At 39.3% G+C, this 21,780-nt stretch overlaps 1 protein-coding gene across 1 annotated transcript in view; it reads left to right on the top strand.

Moving 5' to 3' along the window:
• usp9 (ubiquitin specific peptidase 9) overlaps positions 1-21,780 on the top strand; it is a 90,723-nt gene that overhangs the window by 50,686 nt on the left and 18,257 nt on the right. The window contains exons 11-35 of the mRNA XM_037687067.1: positions 1,188-1,292; positions 1,490-1,696; positions 1,808-1,944; positions 11,940-12,073; positions 12,160-12,250; positions 12,471-12,584; positions 12,687-12,915; positions 13,091-13,186; positions 13,287-13,498; positions 13,610-13,850; positions 14,482-14,631; positions 14,831-14,951; positions 15,056-15,186; positions 15,414-15,692; positions 15,801-15,926; positions 16,131-16,268; positions 16,450-16,616; positions 16,738-16,846; positions 16,937-17,083; positions 17,241-17,387; positions 18,776-18,983; positions 19,074-19,294; positions 19,557-19,744; positions 19,834-20,007; positions 20,883-21,024. Of these exons, the coding sequence (XP_037542995.1) occupies positions 1,188-1,292; positions 1,490-1,696; positions 1,808-1,944; positions 11,940-12,073; positions 12,160-12,250; positions 12,471-12,584; positions 12,687-12,915; positions 13,091-13,186; positions 13,287-13,498; positions 13,610-13,850; positions 14,482-14,631; positions 14,831-14,951; positions 15,056-15,186; positions 15,414-15,692; positions 15,801-15,926; positions 16,131-16,268; positions 16,450-16,616; positions 16,738-16,846; positions 16,937-17,083; positions 17,241-17,387; positions 18,776-18,983; positions 19,074-19,294; positions 19,557-19,744; positions 19,834-20,007; positions 20,883-21,024 (4,014 nt within the window). The remainder of the gene's footprint in view (positions 1-1,187; positions 1,293-1,489; positions 1,697-1,807; positions 1,945-11,939; positions 12,074-12,159; positions 12,251-12,470; positions 12,585-12,686; positions 12,916-13,090; positions 13,187-13,286; positions 13,499-13,609; positions 13,851-14,481; positions 14,632-14,830; positions 14,952-15,055; positions 15,187-15,413; positions 15,693-15,800; positions 15,927-16,130; positions 16,269-16,449; positions 16,617-16,737; positions 16,847-16,936; positions 17,084-17,240; positions 17,388-18,775; positions 18,984-19,073; positions 19,295-19,556; positions 19,745-19,833; positions 20,008-20,882; positions 21,025-21,780) is intronic.

Below are 21,780 nucleotides of genomic sequence, written 5' to 3' on the forward strand. Positions count from 1 at the left end.
ATATATATATATATATATATATATATATATATATATATATATATATAAAAGAGAAAAACGGCTACATTATAAAGTGATGTTAAATACTAAAAACAGGAACATGTCTGTGTTGGTTTGTGACATAAACTTAGCAAATGTTTAAAGCCATTTAATCACTTTAATATCCACTTCAGCATATTGCTTTTATTGTTTTTATGCTATTAGTGCTTAGTGTATATTTAGTTGATGAGTTTTAGTTTATATCTTAGATCTTATTGCTGTTTTTCTTTTACATTTTATTGTGGGATGTAACTGGGAGGGTACATAATCTCGTTCCACCACATGTACCACATGTGGTGTGTAGGACAAAAAAACTCTTGACACTGACTTTAAAGCAAGGAATTAAAAAAAAACATGTTTTGTGTTAGCAGAATTTATTTCTAACTTTGAAACTTATTCAACATTAATAAAACTTACCTCAAACTGCCTTTTTGGACATGTAGGCATATATTTGTACAACTTGTATTTGCGAGGAGATTATTACAGCCTCATATAAAGTCAATAATGATGATATCGGAATAGCATCGGTATAGGCTGATATCCAAATTTTAATATCGGATCAGAAGTAAAAAAATAAAATAAAAAAGTGAATCGGTGCATCCCTAAATGTCATGGCAGTTGTTCCCAGGCCAGACGAGAGACATGGTGTTTCCAGCATGTTCTGGATCTGTCCCGGGAGACTGCTGAGACTCTCGTCCACACAGTGTGGCTCCTACATAAATGTCTTGCACCAAAAATATTAGGTTTACTATTGTTCTCTGTTCCATTCCAGTCCAGAAAAACATCTCAAAACCCACACACATGCACTATTCAAATCCCTCAGTGACGTGGAACATCACGTACTGCAGGTTTTCTGTTCTAAATAAACTTGATACTAAACACTCACCTCAACAAAACATTGATATTAACAAAAAATATTTAGCAGCAACTCATGTTTCTAACTCTAGTACTGTATTTGGAAGAGTAAACTGGGATTTCAGCTTTCTAAATGGTGTAAATTTAGTCTTAAAATGCTTCTCCATCACGTTTAAAATGTTGGAAAAATGAAATGATGCGAGATACGACTTGCTGCTTGTACGTGTGCTGGAGGAAGCCTTCATCATGTACTGCCTGATGATAAGTGTTTGTTGTTTTTTGTACATCTGCAGGCTGGTAAGCATGAGGCCATTGTGAAGAATGTTCATGACCTTTTGGCTAAATTGGCATGGGACTTCTCACCCGAGCAGCTTGATCATCTTTTTGACTGCTTCAAGGTTAGTTGTCTTTGTTATTTACAGAAAATAATTTCTTTTTTGTTGGTTAACCCTCCTGCTGCTCTTCAGTCAAACAGTTTAAACTGAGGCCTCAGGTGTCATTTTGACTCAGGACAGCAGGAGGATTAAACCAGTTTCATACATAACTACTGTACAATATTCTTCTGCACTCTCAATACAACTCTTCTGGTGTACAGGCAAGCTGGACCAACGCCAGCAAAAAGCAGCGTGAAAAACTACTTGAACTTATTCGGCGCTTGGCTGAAGATGACAAGGACGGTGTGATGGCCCACAAGGTCCTCAACCTGCTGTGGAACCTGGCCCACAGTGATGATGTACCTGTGGACATCATGGACCAAGCTCTTAGTGCTCACATTAAGATACTTGACTACAGTTGCTCACAGGTGCATGCAGGGAGCTTTTTGATAAATGTCTATAGACCTAAAAGATTTGAGCAGTATATGGTGGGGTTATTGCACTCTAAATACAAAAATGATATTTATTTTCCTTCACAGGACAGAGATACGCAGAAGATTCAGTGGATAGATCGCTTCATAGAAGAACTACGAACTAATGACAAATGGGTGATCCCTGCCTTAAAACAAATCAGGGAAATTTGTAGCCTCTTTGGAGAAGCTCCTCAAAACCTCAGGTAAGATTATTATTATTACATCGTCTCTGTTGCTATTTTAAATTTATCACACTCAAAAAAAGATCTGCAAGTATGAATTATTTTGTTTTTTCTTTTTCGTAATACGTTTTTAACAAATTCATCTTTTGTGTGCAAGATGCCTCAACACTGAGTAAAACAACGTTGACATTATTGACATTTTTATAATTTGCGAAGTTGTTGTACTCATCAGTTTTGCACTTATTGGTAAGAAGAGTAAATTGCTTCTCAGTTTCAAGGTTTGCAATTGATAAATAATACTGGATTGTTCAACAGCTAGTTTTATTGCTAACAAATGGTGCTGAGCAGATGTTACCTTTTCATCAAATGTCATTGTCAAATTTAATCTCTGCCTGATATCAGCTGTTTGGGCATGATCTTAAAAAAAGCCCATAAGTGCCCCTTTTGCACTGCCCCTAATAAGCCCCAATTCTGGGCAGCCCGCCACAGAAAGAACCCTTTTGCACCAGCACTTTAGCTAGTATATGTAGCTGATTTGAGGCTGATTCAGGACCTCTTTTCGTCCCTGCTTCTCTTGTGGGACCGAGCAAGCTCAGCTGAGCTGAGTCGGGACCGAAATGTGAATGCAGGACTCTGATTGGTCGAGGGAGGAGTCACTGGATCTCAGAAACTTTTCACTGAGCCGCCATTTGCAATTTCTCTGGATGCGGAGCAGCGGCTGGATCTATTTTTAAGATTTTAAAAACTATAATGACAACGCCGTGTTTAATTCTGACATCCAGGCATTTTTTTGTGTTTGGTGACCGACTAAAATTCAAGCGAGCGGTGTCACCACGGAGGATCATACGAGGTGCCGAGCCGTTAAAGCCCGTGAGTCCGAACCCCGAGCCCCAGCCTCGCCTGCTCACAAAGGCCGTATTCGAGCCCTGGCAGGCGGGAGGACCGGGATTGAGGGACGGGGGGTAAAAACTTTTTTTTTTTTACATTTTATGTATAACATATAAGTTGTTGTTTTTTTTATCAGTGAAGATTAAAAATAAATAAACTGTGACGGCTTTATCGTGAAATCATGTTTTCCCTTTGACTTTATTAAATAATCTGTTAATTAAAGTTAATTCAACTGAAAAATTATAAAAAGACAAGCTTATTGAATCTCTCATATTTCCCTCAAACATGTTTAAAGAAGATACACAGCCTTTGGTTCAACATTATTCTAACCCACAGATGTACAAATCACAAAACAAGTATTACACTTTAAATTAAAGTTTTAAATCAAAGCTAAACTTTAATTCAAAGCTAAAAATAATCTTTATACAAGAAAAAAATAATCTGTATACAAGAAAAAATAATCTGTATACAATAAACAAAATGACAATGAGTGCAAATACATGATGAAGAAAAATATTGAATTTTAAATATAGATATCCTGATGCATGCTCAATAATCCAGGTAGAAAAATCTAAAAAAAAGTTAAGTCTAGTCCTCTGGACATTCAAAAACAAACAAAAATGTAGAAACTTTCTTCTTTCATCCAAAATACTTCTTCAGTCTGAGGTGCTGTATTCAGCTCAGTTTTACATAAATAGCTATGAGCTGAATACAGCACCTCAGACTGAAGAAGTCTTTCGGATGAAAGACGAAACGTTTCTACATTTTTGTTTTTTTTGTTTTTGTTTTTTGAACGTCCAGAGGACCAGATTTAACTTTTTTAGATTTAAATATGAATGTTTTTGTAGAATCTGGTTCATCAGATTTAATTCAGTTCAGTTTATTTATACAACCAAGTCACAACAGAATTTGTCTCAGGGCACGGAACAGAAATATTCATATATAAAATAAGTTAACAGAAACATTTATATATAAAAATAATAATTTAATATTATTTATCTGAGGAGCTTTGAGTAACTCAACGCAGAACTCTCATTAGCAGGACTTGGATTCTGGACACGCCTCCAGATCGGTCCTAAAGTGCAGGTGCAAATCCAGGCTGAGCTGAGCCAGGTAGAGTAGGGGTGTGCAGGGCTGAGCAGAGTTGGGGCTTATTGGGGGCAGTGCAAAAGGGGCAAAGGTAATAAATATTGAAATCTTTTTTTTTTTTTTTTTTTCACAATGAATTGAAACATTTTAACTTTCCATAGTAATGAAAAACATTTTGTGTTAGAAAAACGTTTGTTGTCTAAATATTAAAGATAACCCTTACATTAAGCTCACATGAACACAGTGCAATGCAAACAAAAGGGTTTGGAGGATTTGGACCTTTTTAGTTTTATTTCCAACTTCTCTTCCTTTTCTGCTTTGTCAAACTTTTTGTTTTAAGTGTAATAATTCATACTTTGTCAGGAAATTTTAGTCAGTTAAAAAAATACAATTTACAAAATCAATCTGAAGTTTGACTTTGAGTTTATTTTCTATCTCATTCAAATTGTTTTGATATGAAGAACTTTTGTAGACGCTATAGAAGATATGTAGTATACATGCCTGTTGTTTTTCCAGAAAGAAAATTCCAATTAACATACACACGAACTTAGTGAGGTAAGTTAAGTGTTAATTTCAGGGTTCTACCTATTTCTTTGTCAAGTCTAACTTCCTCTTTAACATGTTCAGAAACTACATAAAATGTACACTTTTGCCACAAATCAGCTTAAGCAGTTCTTTCTTGGGTTACATCTCAAATGACTTTTCTTATTCTCACATGTGGTTTATATAGAATTCAATTCAGTTTATTTATATAGCGCCAAATCACAACAAAGTTGTCTCAGGGCACTTTACAGAAACATTCACATATATAAAAGCCAATTAGTAAAGTTCTCTATCCAAGGAATCCAGCAGACAAGTTGAATCTTGGCTTTGTTGCAGTCTCCCATCCTGAGCAAGCAATTGACAATATTCACATAATAAATTAACATTTAGCTACAAACGTGAAGTGAAGTCTAAAGAAAAGTATCTATTACATGTATGGCAAAAAAAATACTAGACTTATCTTTGAATTTAAGCACTATGTGTTGCATCTCAACTGGGCTTTAAGACGCAGTTTATGCTCCGCCCCAATCAACCCATTAAAAGCAGGGCCACATAATTGGAGCTGGTTTCAGAACAACTTGCTTTACAAAATCCAGTAAAGCAGCCCCTTCCTGCAACGCTGTTCAGAGGTCTGGATGTGTTATCATCCATCCATCTATTATCTTTTACCTGCTTCTTTTGAAGTCGTGGGGGTCGCCGGTGTCCATGTCCAGCTGTTATTGTGTGAGAGATGGTGACACACTGGACAGCCCATCACAGGGACACATGGAGACAAACGAGACAAACAACAATTCACTCTCTCTCACACCTAGAGACAATTTAGAGTTACCAATCAGCCTAACATGCATGTTTTTGGTCTGTGGGAGGAAACTGGAGTACCAGGAGAAAACCCACACATGCAAAGAGAGAACATTTCAAACTCCGCCCAGAAAGGCCCCCGGACTGGGATTTGAACTAGGGTAACCTGCTCGCTGAGAGGCAGCAGCTCTACCAACTATTATTTTTTTTATTAAGGGTTTAAAATATTCACAAATACAGTAGTCCCTCACTTATCACTTATCTCAGGTCTCTCTTGTAAATGAGTCCTCGAGGCTCAATGGGATTTACCTGTATAAATAAAGGTTGATTGATTGATCACAGGGGTTACGTTCCAGACACCCCTGCGATAAGTGAAAATCTGCAAAGTAGGAACATTATATTTATTTTAGTATTTATATACAGTATATGTACTAAGGCTTTATAAACACTTTCTACACTTTCAATGTTCTTAACAATGTTCTAAACTCTTAAACCTACATAATTTTAACAACATGCGTATATGTAGTGTACAGTACTGCAAAATTTTATATGGCTACTCATTTGTGAAGATACAACTTGAAGGATGAGTTCTGCTTCAGGATTATTTGAGACTTTCCTGCAAGTTTAATAGAAGGATTGTTACTTCTGACGTGTGGTAAAAATAGTTTTACAACACATCAGTTTCTCTGCTAGTGCTCCCTCCATTGCTGTTCTTTAAATTTCAGTAGAACGCAGCGGCCAGAAGTACTGTTGGCTTCTGGGTAGTGTAGTTCTTTTGACTTGTGTTACGGTGTAGGCTTATTGAAAGAAAACTACAAAATGGCAGTGCCTGTCCAAAGTGTTTTTTTAATTTAATTTTATTTTATTATTTTTTTGTCTTATTGGTTGGTTCCCGCTCCCGTTAACTTTTTATCCCATACCGTCCCAATCACGTGAGTAATATAAAAGTTGGCAATCGTGAATCGTGTACAATCTTAAAGGTGAAAACCTGCGAAACAGTGAGTCTGCAAAAGTCGAACAGCAAAGTATCAAGGCACTAATGTATAAATCAACTTTATCCAATTCAATTTAATTCAGTTAATTTCTAAAGCACCAAGTCACAGCAGAAGTTGTCCCAGGGCACAGTTCATACCTTTGTTTCTCTGGACGGTAAAAGCAAAGGTTTACATATTATAGTTTCATATTTCACAGCTCCTGTGATTTTTAAATACAATCAAAATGTGAATGCATTATTCACTCAACACCTCAAAATATGTCAAGCGAAACTTATTTTACATAGTTGAAGATTATGTGCAGTTTCTCAGTTTTCAGACTCACATTTTACAAAGCATTACAGTGGAAATGAGACATAAAATATGCAGGTTTTTTTTTTTTTTTGGAAGTTATTGTTTTACCCTTAAATGTATTGCACTAACAGAAATATGTTTAATGTACACAGTCCCACACGTTATGAAAAGTCCTTTAAGATGGAGCACCAGTTTCTTTTGCCTCAAATCGTTCAGTGCAAGATATCAAAGGGATTTCATGCCTTGGACCCACTCATGCTTTAGATTATTAATTTAGTATTTCTGATTCCTAAGATATAGATAGATATAATTTTTTGGGGGTTTTGCAATTGTTTATATTTGTCAACAACAACATGCTTTACAGTCTAAAAAAGTTAAATCTGGTCTTCTGGACATTAAAAAAACAAAGCAAAACAAAAAAAAATTGTAGAAACGTTTCATCTTTCATCCGAAAGACTTCCTCAGTCTGAGGAGCTGCATTCAGCTCTGTCTTATAAATAGCACCTTCTCAGAGTGGATCAACCAGTTTTGCTGCTGACAATCAAAATCAGCTGCTCACGTGTAGGGGAACACCACCTCAGAAAAAGAACACCTCATCTCAGAAAACACTTCACCTCAGCTTAAACAGAAAAAGAGTTCACATCATCTCAAAACAAACATCATTCATGTGTTTTGTGTTTGAAACTGTTAAAATAAGATGCATCTACCCCCTTTAAGAACAAACAGACTTTATTTTACAAGTGTTAAACTCAGCTTACAAACTCCTTTGTTGACACTAATCCGATGTAATAAAAACTGTCACTGTGTCAACTTCACTGCGAATATGAACTCATTCCCCACGAAACGGACAGATCGTGTTAATGAGAGCTTGTGGTTCAACGACCTTGAAGTGAAACACCTGCCGAGACTTCAATTTTTATCAACAAAAAAGGGAGTAGTACTCCCAGGATGGTTTCTCATGCAGATAAGACCATGAGAACCCCTTTAGTTTTAAATGACGTTCTCTTTCAGGAGATGAACAGCGACACCTTTTTGATTAACATTGCATGTTATTTCAGGGGCTTCAGAACTGAATATTTGTTTATGAAAATGTCTGTTTAAGCAACCTCTCTTTAAAATAATCGTGTTATTTTTCTCCTTTTAAAAGAAGTGTGACTTTAAAGGCAGACAGAGAAAATGGACTGTTATTTTATAAAACATGACATAGAGTTATGAACCATCCCTCTTCCGAGGGGTGGATCCAAAGTCAGTCTGTAACAGACAGACAGTTAAGTCTCCCTACACTTCTACTACACTTTTACTCCACTTCACTGTGCCTTCTACATCAACGCACTTCAACTGCTTCAAGCAAACTTCCTCCTAGAGAGATATCCTGGGAAGGAAGAAGGAAAAACATCTTTTCTGCAAACGTCTCAGGACGAGAGGATCTGACGAACCTGGACAGAACCTGGCATTAACCTGAGATTTGTTACCAGAGCCATCATACAGCAGAGTGGTAAATCCCAGCTGACTCCCATATGGACCCTCGTCCCTCCAAGATGATAGGTGAACTGTGAGGAAGACAGCCTCTCAGTCACCAGACATCTGGACTGGTACCATTTTAAGCAGCTGTAGGACCATTCTGACCATCTCATTCTGGTGAGAGAGACCCTTCAATGCATTTTCTGGTGATCATACATTCACAATAATATTAATTTAGATACACCACAGTTAATTTAGACACAATTTTAACTACACCACAGACAAACCACTCAAAAATTCTGCCTTTTATAAAAAGTTACACTGAATTTAATAATCAAGTAACCTTTGATACAAAGCTATTTTGTTATTAATTTGTGTATTCGTTTTTATGCATAATCTTAATCAGATATATCACAGATTATTATTTTTGTAATAAAATACATAAAATTCACTAAACTTGTGATTATTTTGGCATATCTGTGTGTATTAACTGATTTTGAATGCCCTTTAAACACGAGAAAAGAATTCACGTTTCAGTTTACATTTAATTTGGGGGTTAGAGACTGATTTTTCCTCTGAAAATAGGTGGTGCCCACACAACGAGGTTATTTGCATAATAAATGCATATCTTATGAGCTTAACTCATAACTGATAATTTACAATTTATATATCCAACCACAAATCCCTCTACACATGATTAAGAAGGACCATCGGCCTAACAATGGATCATTAGTACACTGATGGCTGTTTACTATTCACAGAGGGCTGAGTGATACTAGCAATAACAGCATTGTAAGAGGGGGACAATTGAACACCTAGGCCTCCATCCCTGTTTAATGATGGATGATTTCTTTTCACAAAGATGGCCTACTTTACTCCTCTCAAACCATCGTTCCTCTATCCAGAATGTGAACATCTTCATCCCTGAAAGAGTGACCGCTGGCCTGGAGATAAGTGTAGAACGCAGAATCCTGGCCTGATGATGTTGATCTTCTGTGCTGGGCCATCCTTTTGGCCAGTGGCTGTTTAGTTTCCCCAATGTAAGACTGATCACAGCCCTCCTGACACTGAACAGCATACACAACATTACTCTGTTTGTGCCGGGGGACTGGATCTTTGGGATGAACCAGTCTTTGCCGTAATGTATTTTGGGGTTTTAAAGCCACTGGGACATTGTGTTTAGAAAACAAACGTCTCAGTTTCTCTGATACTCCCTCAACATATGGAATGACCACTGGTCTGGGTCTGGGTTCCTCCTTTTCACCTGATGGCTGACTGGAGTCCTGTTTGGGTTTCTTCTCTGCTTTCAGGAAGGCCCAGTTAGGATATCCACATTGCTCTAGAGCCTGTTTTGTGTGGGATTTCTCCTTCTGCCTGGCTCCTGAGCTAGTGGGGATGCTGTCAGCTCTGTGGTACAAAGTCCTGATGACTCCTAACTTGTGCTCCAAAGGGTGATGGGAGTCAAACTGCAAATACTGGTCTGTGTGTGTGGGTTTGCGGTACACCTCAGTTTGCAAAAGTCCTCTATCAGAGACTGAGACCTCACAGTCCAAGAAAGCCAACTTGCCATTTTATACATCTTCTCGTGTGAACTTGATGTATTTATCCACAGAGTTGATGTGGTCAGTAAAATGTTGGACTTCCTGAGATTTAATTTTAACCCAGGTGTCGTCAACATACCTGAACCAATGACTTGGTGGTGTCCCTGAAAAGGACGTCAAGGCTCTCTTTTCTACCTCCTCCATGTACAGGTTGGCAACAATAGGAGAAACTGGAGACCCCATAGCACACCCATGTTTCTGCCTATAATATTGCTCCCCATATGTGAAGTAGGTTGACCGCAGGCAGTTTCAAGAGTTGACACAATTGTTCTGTGGAAAGCGTGGTCCTGCTGCTCAGAGTGGTGTCTGATTTTAATCTTAAACTGACCAACTCTACTGCATCATCAACAGGAATGCATGTAAAGAGGGATGTGACATCAAAAGAGATAATTGTTTCATCAGTCTCCATGATGACATCCCTCACCTTATCCACAAAGTCCATGGTGTTCTGTATGTGGTGTTCTGAGCTGCCAACTAAAGGGATGAGTACAGATGCCAGATATTTGGAAACATTGTAAGTGATAGTGTTAATCATGCTAACAATTGGTCTTAACGGTACACCTTGTTTGTGAATTTTAGGTAAACCATACAGACTAGGTGTGGCCTCCCCTGGGTAGAGTCTGTGGTACAGAAAACAGTCAATAGCCTTGTCCTGCTCCAAAATTTTCAGGCAATCTATCAACTTTTTCTTGTAACCACTTCCTGGATCTCTTTTCAGAGGTTCATAAGTGTTTAAGTCACTAAGGAGTGTCATAGCTTTCTCATGATAGTCTTTCTGGTTCAAAATCACTGTACACCTTCCTTTGTCTGCTGGGAGAATGATGATGTTTTTGTCCTTGCTAAGAGTGGTGAGTGCATCCCTCTCCTCTCTACTGATGTTGGAAGGTGGTGGTTTGGCTTTGCTGAGGCAGGCTGAAACTTTGATTCTGAGTTGTTCTGCTTTGACCTCTTTAATTTTGTTGTTGCGGATGGCTGATTCTGTGGCTGTGATCATCTCCACCAGAGGAATTGTACTTGGTGCACCCGCAAAGTTCAGTCCCCTGGCAAGAATCTCTGTCTCCGGCTGGGTGAGCTGTCTGTCAGATAAATTCTTCACCCACTTTTCGGTCTCCCTGACATGTAATTGACTACTGGAGTGTTGTCCTACACTGAATGTGTTGTTAAAACAGCCACTAGCCAAAAGGTTGGCCCAGCACAGAAGAGCAACAACATAAGGCCAGGACTCTGCGGTCTACACTCATCCCCAGGCCAGCGGTCACTCTTTCAGGGATGAAGATGTTCACATCCTGGATAGAGAGGAACGATGGTTTGAGAGAGGAGTAAAGGAGGCCATCTTTGTGAAAAGAAATCGGCCATCATTAAACAGGGATGGAGGCCTACGTGTTCAATTGTCCCCCTCTTACAATGCTGTCATTGCTCAGCCCTCTGTGAATAGTAAACAGCCATCAGTGTGCTAATGATCCTTGTTAGGCTGATGGTCCTTCTTAATCATGTGAGCAGCTGGTTTTGATTGTCAGCAGAAAAACTGGTTGATCCACTCTGATAAGACGGAGCTGAATACAGCTCCTCAGACTGAGGAAGTCTTTCGGTTGAAAGACGAAACGGTTCTACATTTTTTTGTTGTTTTGCTTTGTTTTTTGTTCTTTTTTTTTTTAATGTCCAGAGGACCAGATTGAACTTTTTTTAGATTTTTCCACCTGGATTATTTAGCATGCATCAGGATGCTTTACAGTGTTTCCCCTAGATAACTTGCCATCGCGGGGCGCTCATCTCGTCCGTGATTTTTGTCCCGGGGGTGGTGGGGGGGGGGGGGGGTGAGGGGGTGGTTCGGTAGACGGGTGCTCGGTTCTGTTGATGGGGCGGGGCGCCCCGCTTGTATAATGGTAGGGGAAACACTGCTTTAACAATCAAGTTGCATTATTCTTTTGAAGAACTTGTTTTTTAGTTTGAAATTATTTTGAATATGTTGCTGATTTGTGATGTGATTGTTTGCACGGTGGTGGCTCTGAAAATCACCTAAATTAAGGCTCATTTTGTCTCGCGTTTGGTTTTAAGTCAAAATATTCTTGTGGAAACAAGGCAGGAAATAACCCCCATTGATACAACTTTCTGCTGTTTATCTTTACCTTACACACACACACACACACACAGCTGCTTTCTTTATTTTCCTTACAGTAAGAAATGAAATCAGTGATGCAATGTTATATGTATCAGGTGTTAATAAATTTGTAAATTCGTTTTTTTTTTTCTCTCTTTCTGGCCTTCTCACCAATTATGATTTTTTTTTTTTTTTTTTTTTTTTTCCTTTCATCCACCATTCCTCCTCCTCCTCACCCTGTTTTGTCTTTAGTCAAACCACGAGAAGTCCTCATGTATTTTACCGCCATGACCTGATCAACCAGTTGCAGCATAACCATGCTTTGGTCACACTGGTGGCAGAGAATCTCTCAGCCTACATGGAGACCATGAGGCAATTATCCAAAGGTAGTCTTGTTTTTATTTTCACCGAGAATCAGATGAGAGGTGTGTGTTGTCCAGAGTCCAACATTGATTTTTATGTGCTTTTCCAGAAGAACAAGCAGAATTTGATCCACAGATCGTCCGACCAGGAAGCCGCTACAGTCATGTCCAGGAAGTACAGGAACGACTCAACTTTCTGAGGTCTGTCACTTCAACTGTCCTGCCATCAAATGAGAGCACACAGGACTTTAAAAAGATGAAAAACTTTATTATAGATCAGCTGTTGTACAGTGTATTGCTTTCACATGATTTCACTTACAACCCCTTGGTCATTCAAAGACGCTTGTTTTGACCAAACATTAGCTTTATTCTAACTTTCAGTTCATTAGTTTCCACTCTTGATTTTCTGTTTCGTTTTTAGGTTTCTGTTAAAAGATGGCCAGTTGTGGCTGTGTGCCCCTCAAGCAAAGCAGATCTGGAAGTGTCTGGCTGAAAATGCAGTGTTTCTGTGTGACCGTGAGGCCTGCTTCAAGTGGTACTGCTCCATTTCTCATCTGTTCTTACCTTTGGTTATTCTTACATTTGTCAGCCAACAAACATTTTCTTAATTTTTTGTGTATTTCCTTTTATCACATAGGTACTCAAAGCTGATGGGTGATGAGCCAGACCTAGATCCAGACATCAATAAGGACTTCTTTGAGAACAATGTTTTACAGTTGGACCCATCTCTGCTGACAGAAAATGGCATGAAGTGCTTTGAGAGGTTCTTTAAAGCAGTCAACTGCAGGGAAGGGAAGCTAGTAGCAAAACGCAGAGCCTACATGATGGATGACCTGGAATTAATCGGCTTGGACTATCTATGGAGGGTGAGGACAGCATTACACAGACAAATCTTTTTTTTATTTTCTATTTTTTATCAGATATTCTTGGTATATTAAATCAAATACTATAAGACTAATAATAAAATGGAAATTGTCCCTACAAAACAACTACTAAGATGGATAAATCTGTTTGACAGTATGCCTTTTAATTCTTGTCCAGGTTGTGATTCAAGGAAGTGATGACATTGCTAACCGAGCCATAGACCTACTAAAAGAGATCTACACCAACCTTGGACCAAAACTACAAGTCAACCAGGTACAGGGATCATTTCACTTGTTTGTTTCTTAATCAGTCTGTTAATCTGCATGATGGGTAATAATGGGTTGCCATATTCACTTGTTTCTACTCCCTTCAGGTTGAGATTCATGAAGATTTTATCCAGTCCTGTTTTGACCGTCTGAAGGCGTCCTATGACACTCTGTGTGTTCTGGACGGAGATAAAGACAGCATTAATTGTGCACGGCAGGAGGCCATCCGTATGGTCCGTGTGCTTACAGTACTCAAGGAGTACATAAATGAGTGTGATAGTGACTACCACGAGGAGAGGACTATACTTCCAATGTCGAGGTATATTTGGAGATAAATTGGTTTATTTCACTATTTTCTATTAATTGTGATTTTTCATAAGTAGAATATTGGTTGTGCCTTCATTGTCCATTTCAAATATTTGTCTTGCAGAGCTTTCCGGGGAAAGCACATCACACTGATTGTACGTTTTCCTAACCAAGGTCGTCAGGTGGACGATTTAGACATTTGGTCACACACCAATGACACTATTGGCTCAGTTCGACGTGGCATCCTGAACAGAATAAAAGCCAATGCTGCACATACAAAGATCGAGCTATTTATTGGTGGAGAGGTTGTGGATCCAGCTGATGACAGGAAGCTGATTGGACAGCTCAATTTGAAGGACAAAACGGTGTGTGTGTGTGTACTTGTTTTTTGTTACCTCTTTTGGACCTTTTCTGGTATAAGCACATAACTAGACAGGACCAGTAGTCCTTTTGAGGACCAAAGACCGGTCATAATATAGCAGAATACCATTTTTGAATTAGGGGTTTGATTTAGGATAAGGGTTAAGCTACAGAAATAACTTGGAATGGATGGAAGTCAATACACAGTCCCAATAAGGATATAAATACGTATGTCTTTGTATAAGTGTGTGTGCATTTTTGTTTCAGGTTACCTTGTAGGGACCAATTTTACAAAAAAAAACCATGCAATGTGGGAACCAACTGCTCTTTATGGGGACCAAAGCCAGGTCCCCATATGGATAAGTCTTGTTGGTGGGTTAGGGGCTAGGTTTAGGACTAAGGTGTGAATTGAGGATGTGTTAGGTTTAGGGTTAGGTATGTACTGGTAATGGTTAGGTTATGGATGAAGGTCATGGTTAGGCTATAGAAATGAATGAAAAATGAATGGAAGTCAATGCAAAGGCCCCATAAATATAGCAAAACAAACGTGTGTGTGTGTGTGTGTGGGCTCAAGGACACAGAATTATTCTTTCCATTGAATCAACATGAACTGAAATGTGTCATTTTGTTGTACAGCTGATCACGGCCAAGCTGACCCAGGTGAGTGCCAACATGCCCTCAAGTCCAGACAGCTCATCTGACTCATCCACTGGCTCCCCTGGTAACCATGGAAACCACTACAGCGATGGGCCTAACCCTGAAGTAGAGAGCTGCCTTCCTGGTGTGGTGAGTTTGTAACACTTATTGAGAGTGTAACCAGATGTTGTTTCTGTGGTTGATTTTAAGCCATCAGCTGATGTATAAATTCCACGTTTGCATTATAGAAAAATAAATGAATACCGGTAGTACTTTACATGAGTTGTGTAGTATTGTGTGCTGATCAGTATATGAACACAAGTACTGTAACACCTGTCTTGAATTCCAGATTATGTCGCTGCATCCGCGCTACATCTCCTTCCTGTGGCAGATCGCTGACTTGGGCTGCAGCCTCAACATGCCTCAGCTTAGAGATGGCGCTCGAGTTCTCATGAAACTTATGCCTCCAGGTTCATAAATATATATTTCTTTGTTCAAAAATAATATCCTTGCTGCTTGCTCCTTCTGTAACCCACACAGTTTTATCTCGGTGGCCATGTTTGTGTGTATGCAGATAACACCACTGTGGAGAATCTGAGAGCTGTGTGTCTGGATCATGCTAAGCTTGGCGAGAACAGTCTGAGTCCTTCACTGGACTCTCGTTTCTTCGGCCCTTCACCTTCACAAGTGCTCTACCTTATTGAGGTATGGCTTAGTCTGCTTTTTTATACAATATAATTGTTGCTGAACTTTCTTTTACCATTCATTACTTTTCATACCAACTAGAAAATTATGTATTTTTATGGTATTTGCTGATACATGAACAGTAGTGATAATAAGTAAATATAAATGTCTTACATCATGAAACAGGAATTTTGGTCTTGTTAGAAGTGTTGCAGTAATCTTGAAGCTGTTCTTTGTTCATCTTGCAGGTTGTGTATGCTTTGCTGATGCCAGCCAGTGCCACTCTGGGCGAGGATGCCAGTGATTTTCAGTACAACTTCCTAAAGAGCGGTGGTCTGCCCTTGGTTTTGAGCATGCTCACTAGGAACAACTTTCTTCCTTCAGCAGACATGGAAACACGCCGAGGGGCTTACCTCAATGCTCTGAAGATTGCTAAGCTCCTTCTGACTGCAGTTGGTTTCGGGCATGTAAAAGCTGTGGCTGAGGCTTGTCAGCCCAACACTGAGGGGAATATTCCCGTCTCTCCAGTTAGTCTTTACACAACTTGTGCAAATAGACAAACCTGAATAGCTGGTTCCTCAGAATGTAACCTGCCACAGAATTAACCCGTCTGTCTTTGTCTTAACTGTGCACAGATAAACCAGGCAACTCATGACCAGGCGCTGGTTCTTCAGAACGCCCTGCAGAACATTCCCAACCCTGCCTCTGAGTGCATGCTACGTAATGTAGCTATTCGCCTGGCTCAGCAGATTTCTGATGAGGTAACTTTTACAGGATTTGAATACCTTGAACTTGCACTGGAAAAAAATTAAGAATAGTTTTTAATGGCCTGTATATGCTGACAATGGGGGGGGGGGGGGAGACGTAGAAAAATACTTAAAAATAAAAGGTTGGTTTTTTTGTAGTTTGTGAAAAGTGACATGCAAAAACCATAATGATAATGTGGAACTGTATTTTTTCATTAGAATTTCTTCCAGGCGTCAAAGTACATCCCAGACATTTGTGTGATCCGAGCAGTGCAGAAAATTGTGTGGGCATCAGGCTGTGGTACCGTGCAGCTTGTGTTCAGTTCCAATGAGGAAATCAGCAAGATCTACGAGAAGGTAAACCATTTTACCGTTTCTGTGCTGAACAGCTGGAATGGTGGCTGTCAAATTTGTGCATGAGTGGAAAAAAATAGCCAAACCTTGATTATTAAAAAATGAAAGCATTAAAAAGACAAAAAATATCAGCAGTATTGATGTTGAAAACAGGAAAATGTTCACATTTTAATTAAATTTGCAGACAAATGCAGCCAAGGAGCCAGATGGTGAGGATGAGCAGGTATGCTGCGAGGCCTTGGAAGTGATGACTCTGTGTTTTGCCCTCATGCCCACGGCGCTTGACACGCTCAGTAAGGAGAAGGCTTGGCAGACCTTTATCATAGACTTGCTGCTACACTGCCACAGCAAGTAAGCACACCAGTTTGGTTTCTAGCTTTCTGCTGAAACAGATATAGCTAAATGAAGGATCACTTGTAATCTTTTATAATCCTGACACAATATCATCTTGATGGTGAAATCTCTCTCACAGATCCGTGCGTCAGATGGCCCAGGAGCAGTTTTTCCTCATGGCAACAAGGTGCTGTATGGGACATCGACCCCTACTGTTTTTTATCACCCTCCTTTTCACAGTGCTCGGGGTGAGTTGCTAAAAATTACATTTCACAGCCTGCATTTGTCTAACCTCAGCTGAAAGAGTACACACAGTCCTAAATGTATTTGTTTTTCAGAGCACAGCCAAAGAGCGAGCCAAACATGCTGGGGACTACTTCACTCTGCTCCGACATCTACTGAACTATGCGTACAACAGTAACATCAATGTGCCGAACGCTGAGGTGCTGCTCAACAATGAGATTGACTGGCTGAAACGAATACGGGTATAACACATTTTACCCTTTTTTTTTTTTCAGTTTTCTTTTTTTTTTTTTTTCAGTCCATAATTTATAATAAGTAAGTTGTAATGTCATTATTCAAAAGCTTCAGTTATTCAAATTGATGCAGAAGTGTTGGAACATATTTTTTGTCATTCCTTAGGATGAGGTTAAGAGAATTGGAGAAACTGGTGTGGAGGAAACCATCCTGGAAGGTCACCTTGGGGTCACCAAAGAGCTTCTAGCCTTCCAGACACCAGAAAAGAAATATTACATCGGCTCTGAAAAGGGAGGAGCGAACCTTATTAAGGTATATCAAGCAGGCACTTCCTGCATAATATAAACAGAAAATTGGAAAAACGTTTACCGTATTTTCCGCCCTATATGTCGCATCAGTCCAAATATGTCTAAAAAAATTGGAAAAATCCATAAAAATGTCGCTTCACCGTATACGTCGCATCTATTATGCGTCACCGCTGACGCTTCACATTTGTTACGCGTCACGACAACCAGGAAATGTGGGCCAGTGTGCCAAAAATCAATAGGGCTGCCAAATGGCAGCCGTGGGAGCATGTACAGGGGGACTTTAACAAGAATTTAACAAGATTAACACTTAAAAACAATTATTTGACTGCTCGAAATTATAGTAAATGTGTGTCTCAGTTGAACTATTCCTTTAAAAAATGCACTTTAATGGTCAAATCAGCTGAAATTCAAAAATACTTTCTCTGCCTCGGTGCTCCGGGAGCGCGTAGAGGGAGGGGGAAAAAAAAAAAAAAAACAGTGCTCGTTTCTTTGAATTTTAACAAGAAAAGCAGCTAAAACAATTATTTGTTTGCTCGAAATTATAGCAAAGGTGAACCAAAAAAGTCCATGCTCAATAATCCAGGTATACAATCCAACAATTTTCAGTCAGGTCATCTGGACGGTTTCTTTTTTTGCTGAAACGTTTCACCTTCCATCCGGAAGGCTTCATCAGTCAAGGAAACACACAACACAAAACTGATTCTTCCCAACAAGAGCTTACTCAAAAGTGGAACAAACCAGTTATGTTTGGTGTCTTTGACACGCCCCCTCCTCCAATGCTTGCCCTCTTCCTCGTCGACAGTCATGTCAAACTTGTTGTGTGTTTCCTTGACTGATGAAGCCTTCCGGATGGAAGGTGAAACGTTTCAGCAAAAAAAGAAACTGTCCAGATGACCTGACTGAAAATTGTTGGATTGTATACCTGGATTATTGAGCATGGACTTTTTTGGTTTTGAACCAGTTTGACATGACTGTCGACGAGGAAGAGGGCCGGCATCGGAGGAGGGGGCGTGCCAAAGAATGCACTTTTTTTTCAGTCAGAATGCGGTCATATCTCAGCCAAAAATTGGTTTATATATATGGAACAAAATCCATAAATATGTCGCTTAGGCGTATATGCTGTATGCTGGCCTCCTTAGATAGAGAACTTTACTAATTGGCTTTTATGTATGTGAATGTTCCTGTAAAGTGCCCTGAGACAGCTTTGTTGTGATTTGGCGCTATATAAAGAAACTGAATTGAATTGAATTGAATTGAATAAGTCGCAGGGCTGTAAATTATGCAAAAAAACACCACTTATAGACCAAAAAATACGGTATGCTTCTGTGTGCTTTTTGTTTTTATTGCTTGTAATATTCCTGCCATCTGTCTTGTTTCTATTATTTTCATTAGGAGCTTATTGATGACTTCATCTTCCCAGCATCAAATGTTTACCTGCAGTACATGAAAAGTGGAGAGTTCCCCACAGAGCAGGCCATTCCAGTGTGCAGCTCACCTGCATCCATCAACGCTGGCTTTGAGCTCCTGGTGGCGCTGGCTGTGGGATGTGTTCGCAACCTCAAACAGATCGTTGACACTTTGACTGACATGTACTACCTGGGTATGGAGACATTTCTGTCTGTTTCTCACATTCACCCAACTATCACTGGATTAACCCCCCCCCCCTGTTTTGTTTTGCCTCTCCATCCAGGCTGTGAGACATTAACAGAGTGGGAGTATTTGCCTCCAGTGGGGCCACGACCCAACAAAGGTTTTGTAGGTCTGAAGAATGCCGGTGCTACCTGTTATATGAACTCTGTCATTCAGCAGCTCTACATGATCCCTCCCATTCGCAACGGCATTTTAGCTATTGAGGGGACGGGCACCGACGTGGATGATGATATGTCGGGGGATGAGAAGCAGGAAAATGAGGTACTAGCGGAGATTATGTTTTGAAGTCTTTATCTTATGAAGATTATCCTTTCACAGCATAGTGAATTAAAAATAATGGCAACTTAAAGCTTGAAGGCTGATATTTGCAGATGTACTATTATCAGAAGTAATAAATTGTTTTTCTATCCTGGTTATCTGATTATCGTTTGGGCATCTGTCTCTCTGTTAAGACAGGAACAGCTTAAAATGTTTCTTTTAAAAGGCACTTTGTTTGTGGAAACAAATATTTTTGTCATTACAGACTAATGTAGATCCCCGTGATGAAGTTTTTAGCTACCACCACCAGTTTGATGATAAACCCTCAAGTAAGTCTGAGGACAGGAAGGAGTACAACATTGGTGTGCTGCGTCACCTACAAGTCATCTTTGGCCACCTGGCTGCATCCAGGCTGCAGTACTATGTCCCAAGAGGATTCTGGAAGCAATTCAGGTATTTTGAAGGCTTTTCTTGAGTCTACATTTAACTCCTTGAACAGTTACTGATGTCCCAGTACCTCCCATTAACCATGTCATTTTTAGGTTATGGGGTGAGCCAGTAAATCTGAGGGAACAGCACGATGCTTTGGAATTTTTCAACTCGCTGGTGGACAGTTTGGATGAAGCTCTCAAAGCTCTGGGTCACCCTCCCATGCTCAGCAAAGTGCTAGGAGGGTCCTTCGCAGACCAAAAGATTTGTCAAGGATGCCCCCATAGGTGATCAGTTGTTTCTTTGTGCTTGATTTCTAAACATAGTTAGTGAATAGGCCTGTCGTGATAAACAATAAATCAGTTAATCGCATGATAAATGAAAATTAGCGACCTCGTTTTCATTTATCGGCTTTATCGTTTCTTTGTGTCTCTCTTTCTACTGAAAACACTGGATAACAAAAGGTTCAGCTCCGGTGCTCTTCACTGACCCCTCCCTTTCTTTTTTCTCTTTAAAATCTGTTTTAACCGTCCAAAATTGCATTTTTGGATCGTTAAAAACAGCTAAGCTGAGAAGCTAAGCTACAAGCTAAGCTAACAGGCCAACCTCAGGAAAAAACCTCCGTCTTGTCGAAGCTCCAAAATTCACGGTTGAAACCCGTGCCTTGATGTAAAAAGATTTTCTCTGCAAAAAGAAGCTGATAACTTGTTTACTGATTTTTTTCATTAAAAAGCTTTGTGTGACAAATGCTATGCTAAAGAGCTCAAACCACACCGAGCATCTGTCATTTTGAGAATTGAAAAGAAGGAGATGGGCGTGGACAGGGAGGGACAGTCCAGGTCATGTCAAGGTTCCTCCCTCCCATTTTTCTTAAGACACGCTGCTCGCTCCCTCACTATCCATCCTTCGGTTCATACAGTCTTATACTGCCATCTGGTGGTTAAAAAAGGTACTACACACAACAAAATTAACCAACATTTCTTCTTAAATTTGACATAATCACTAATTATTGTCAAATTTCAAACAATTTTATCGTTTATCGCAATGATTTCTGAGACAATTAATCGCCCAGCAAAATTTGTTATCATGACAGGTCTGTTAGTGAACACATTGGAACTTTATATTTAGATGTAGATGACTTGTAATGACTGTGTTTTTTCAGGTACGAGTGTGAGGAATCATTCACAACACTCAACGTAGACATCAGGAACCACCAAAACTTGTTGGACTCTATGGAGCAATATGTTAAAGGAGATCTTCTAGAAGGAGCAAATGCTTACCATTGTGAGAAGTGTAACAAGAAGGTAAGGCTTTACAGGCTCTTTTACTCTGCAAGGCCTGTATGTTCTCATTATAAAAATTGCATGACAAAAGTTTTTGTTCTCCCACCGCCTTAGAAAACCTGCTCTGTGCACAAGCTGCTTGCAGAGCTTTTTTTGCGCAGTCACCCAACAAATATATTATTTCATCAATTGAAATTATTAAAATGTTATGATTTGGTTGAATATAGTATTTTACAAGTCATGTATAAAGCTCATAAAAATATTAGCCCCAAATATTCAATTAAAATTTGTAAAAAATAAATATAAAAAAAGGAGAGACAATATAATCTTAAGGGATTGTAAATGTTTGTAAAACCTCCATTTAGAACTAGTCTGAAGGAGCTGCGTTGTAATTCAGGGAATAGGATTATGGAATTGCCTTGATATCACCATAAAAATTTCTAAAACAATTTATATATTTAAAAAGATGATAGTTAACGTTGTTGGGAAGGTATAGTACCAGGTGAAGGATACCTGAAGTTTTTTTTGTTTTAGTTTGGAGATTGTTCAAGTCAAGGTTGTTGTTTGTTTGTAGTTATTTTGTATTTTTTAAATAAGGGGCAAAAGAATGTTTTCTTCTTTCTGTAACCTTTTCATTCAATCTAAAAAAGTTAAATCTGGTCCTCTGGACATTCAAAAAAACAAAACAAAGCAAAACAACAAAAAAATGTAGAAACGTTTCGTCTCTCAACCGAGAGACTTCCTCAGTCTGAGGTGCTGTATTCAGCTCAGTCTCTT

Source organism: Nematolebias whitei, chromosome 13 (genome assembly GCF_014905685.2).
Source record: "Nematolebias whitei isolate Nwh7 chromosome 13, NemWhi1, whole genome shotgun sequence".
NCBI lineage: Eukaryota > Metazoa > Chordata > Actinopteri > Cyprinodontiformes > Rivulidae > Nematolebias > Nematolebias whitei.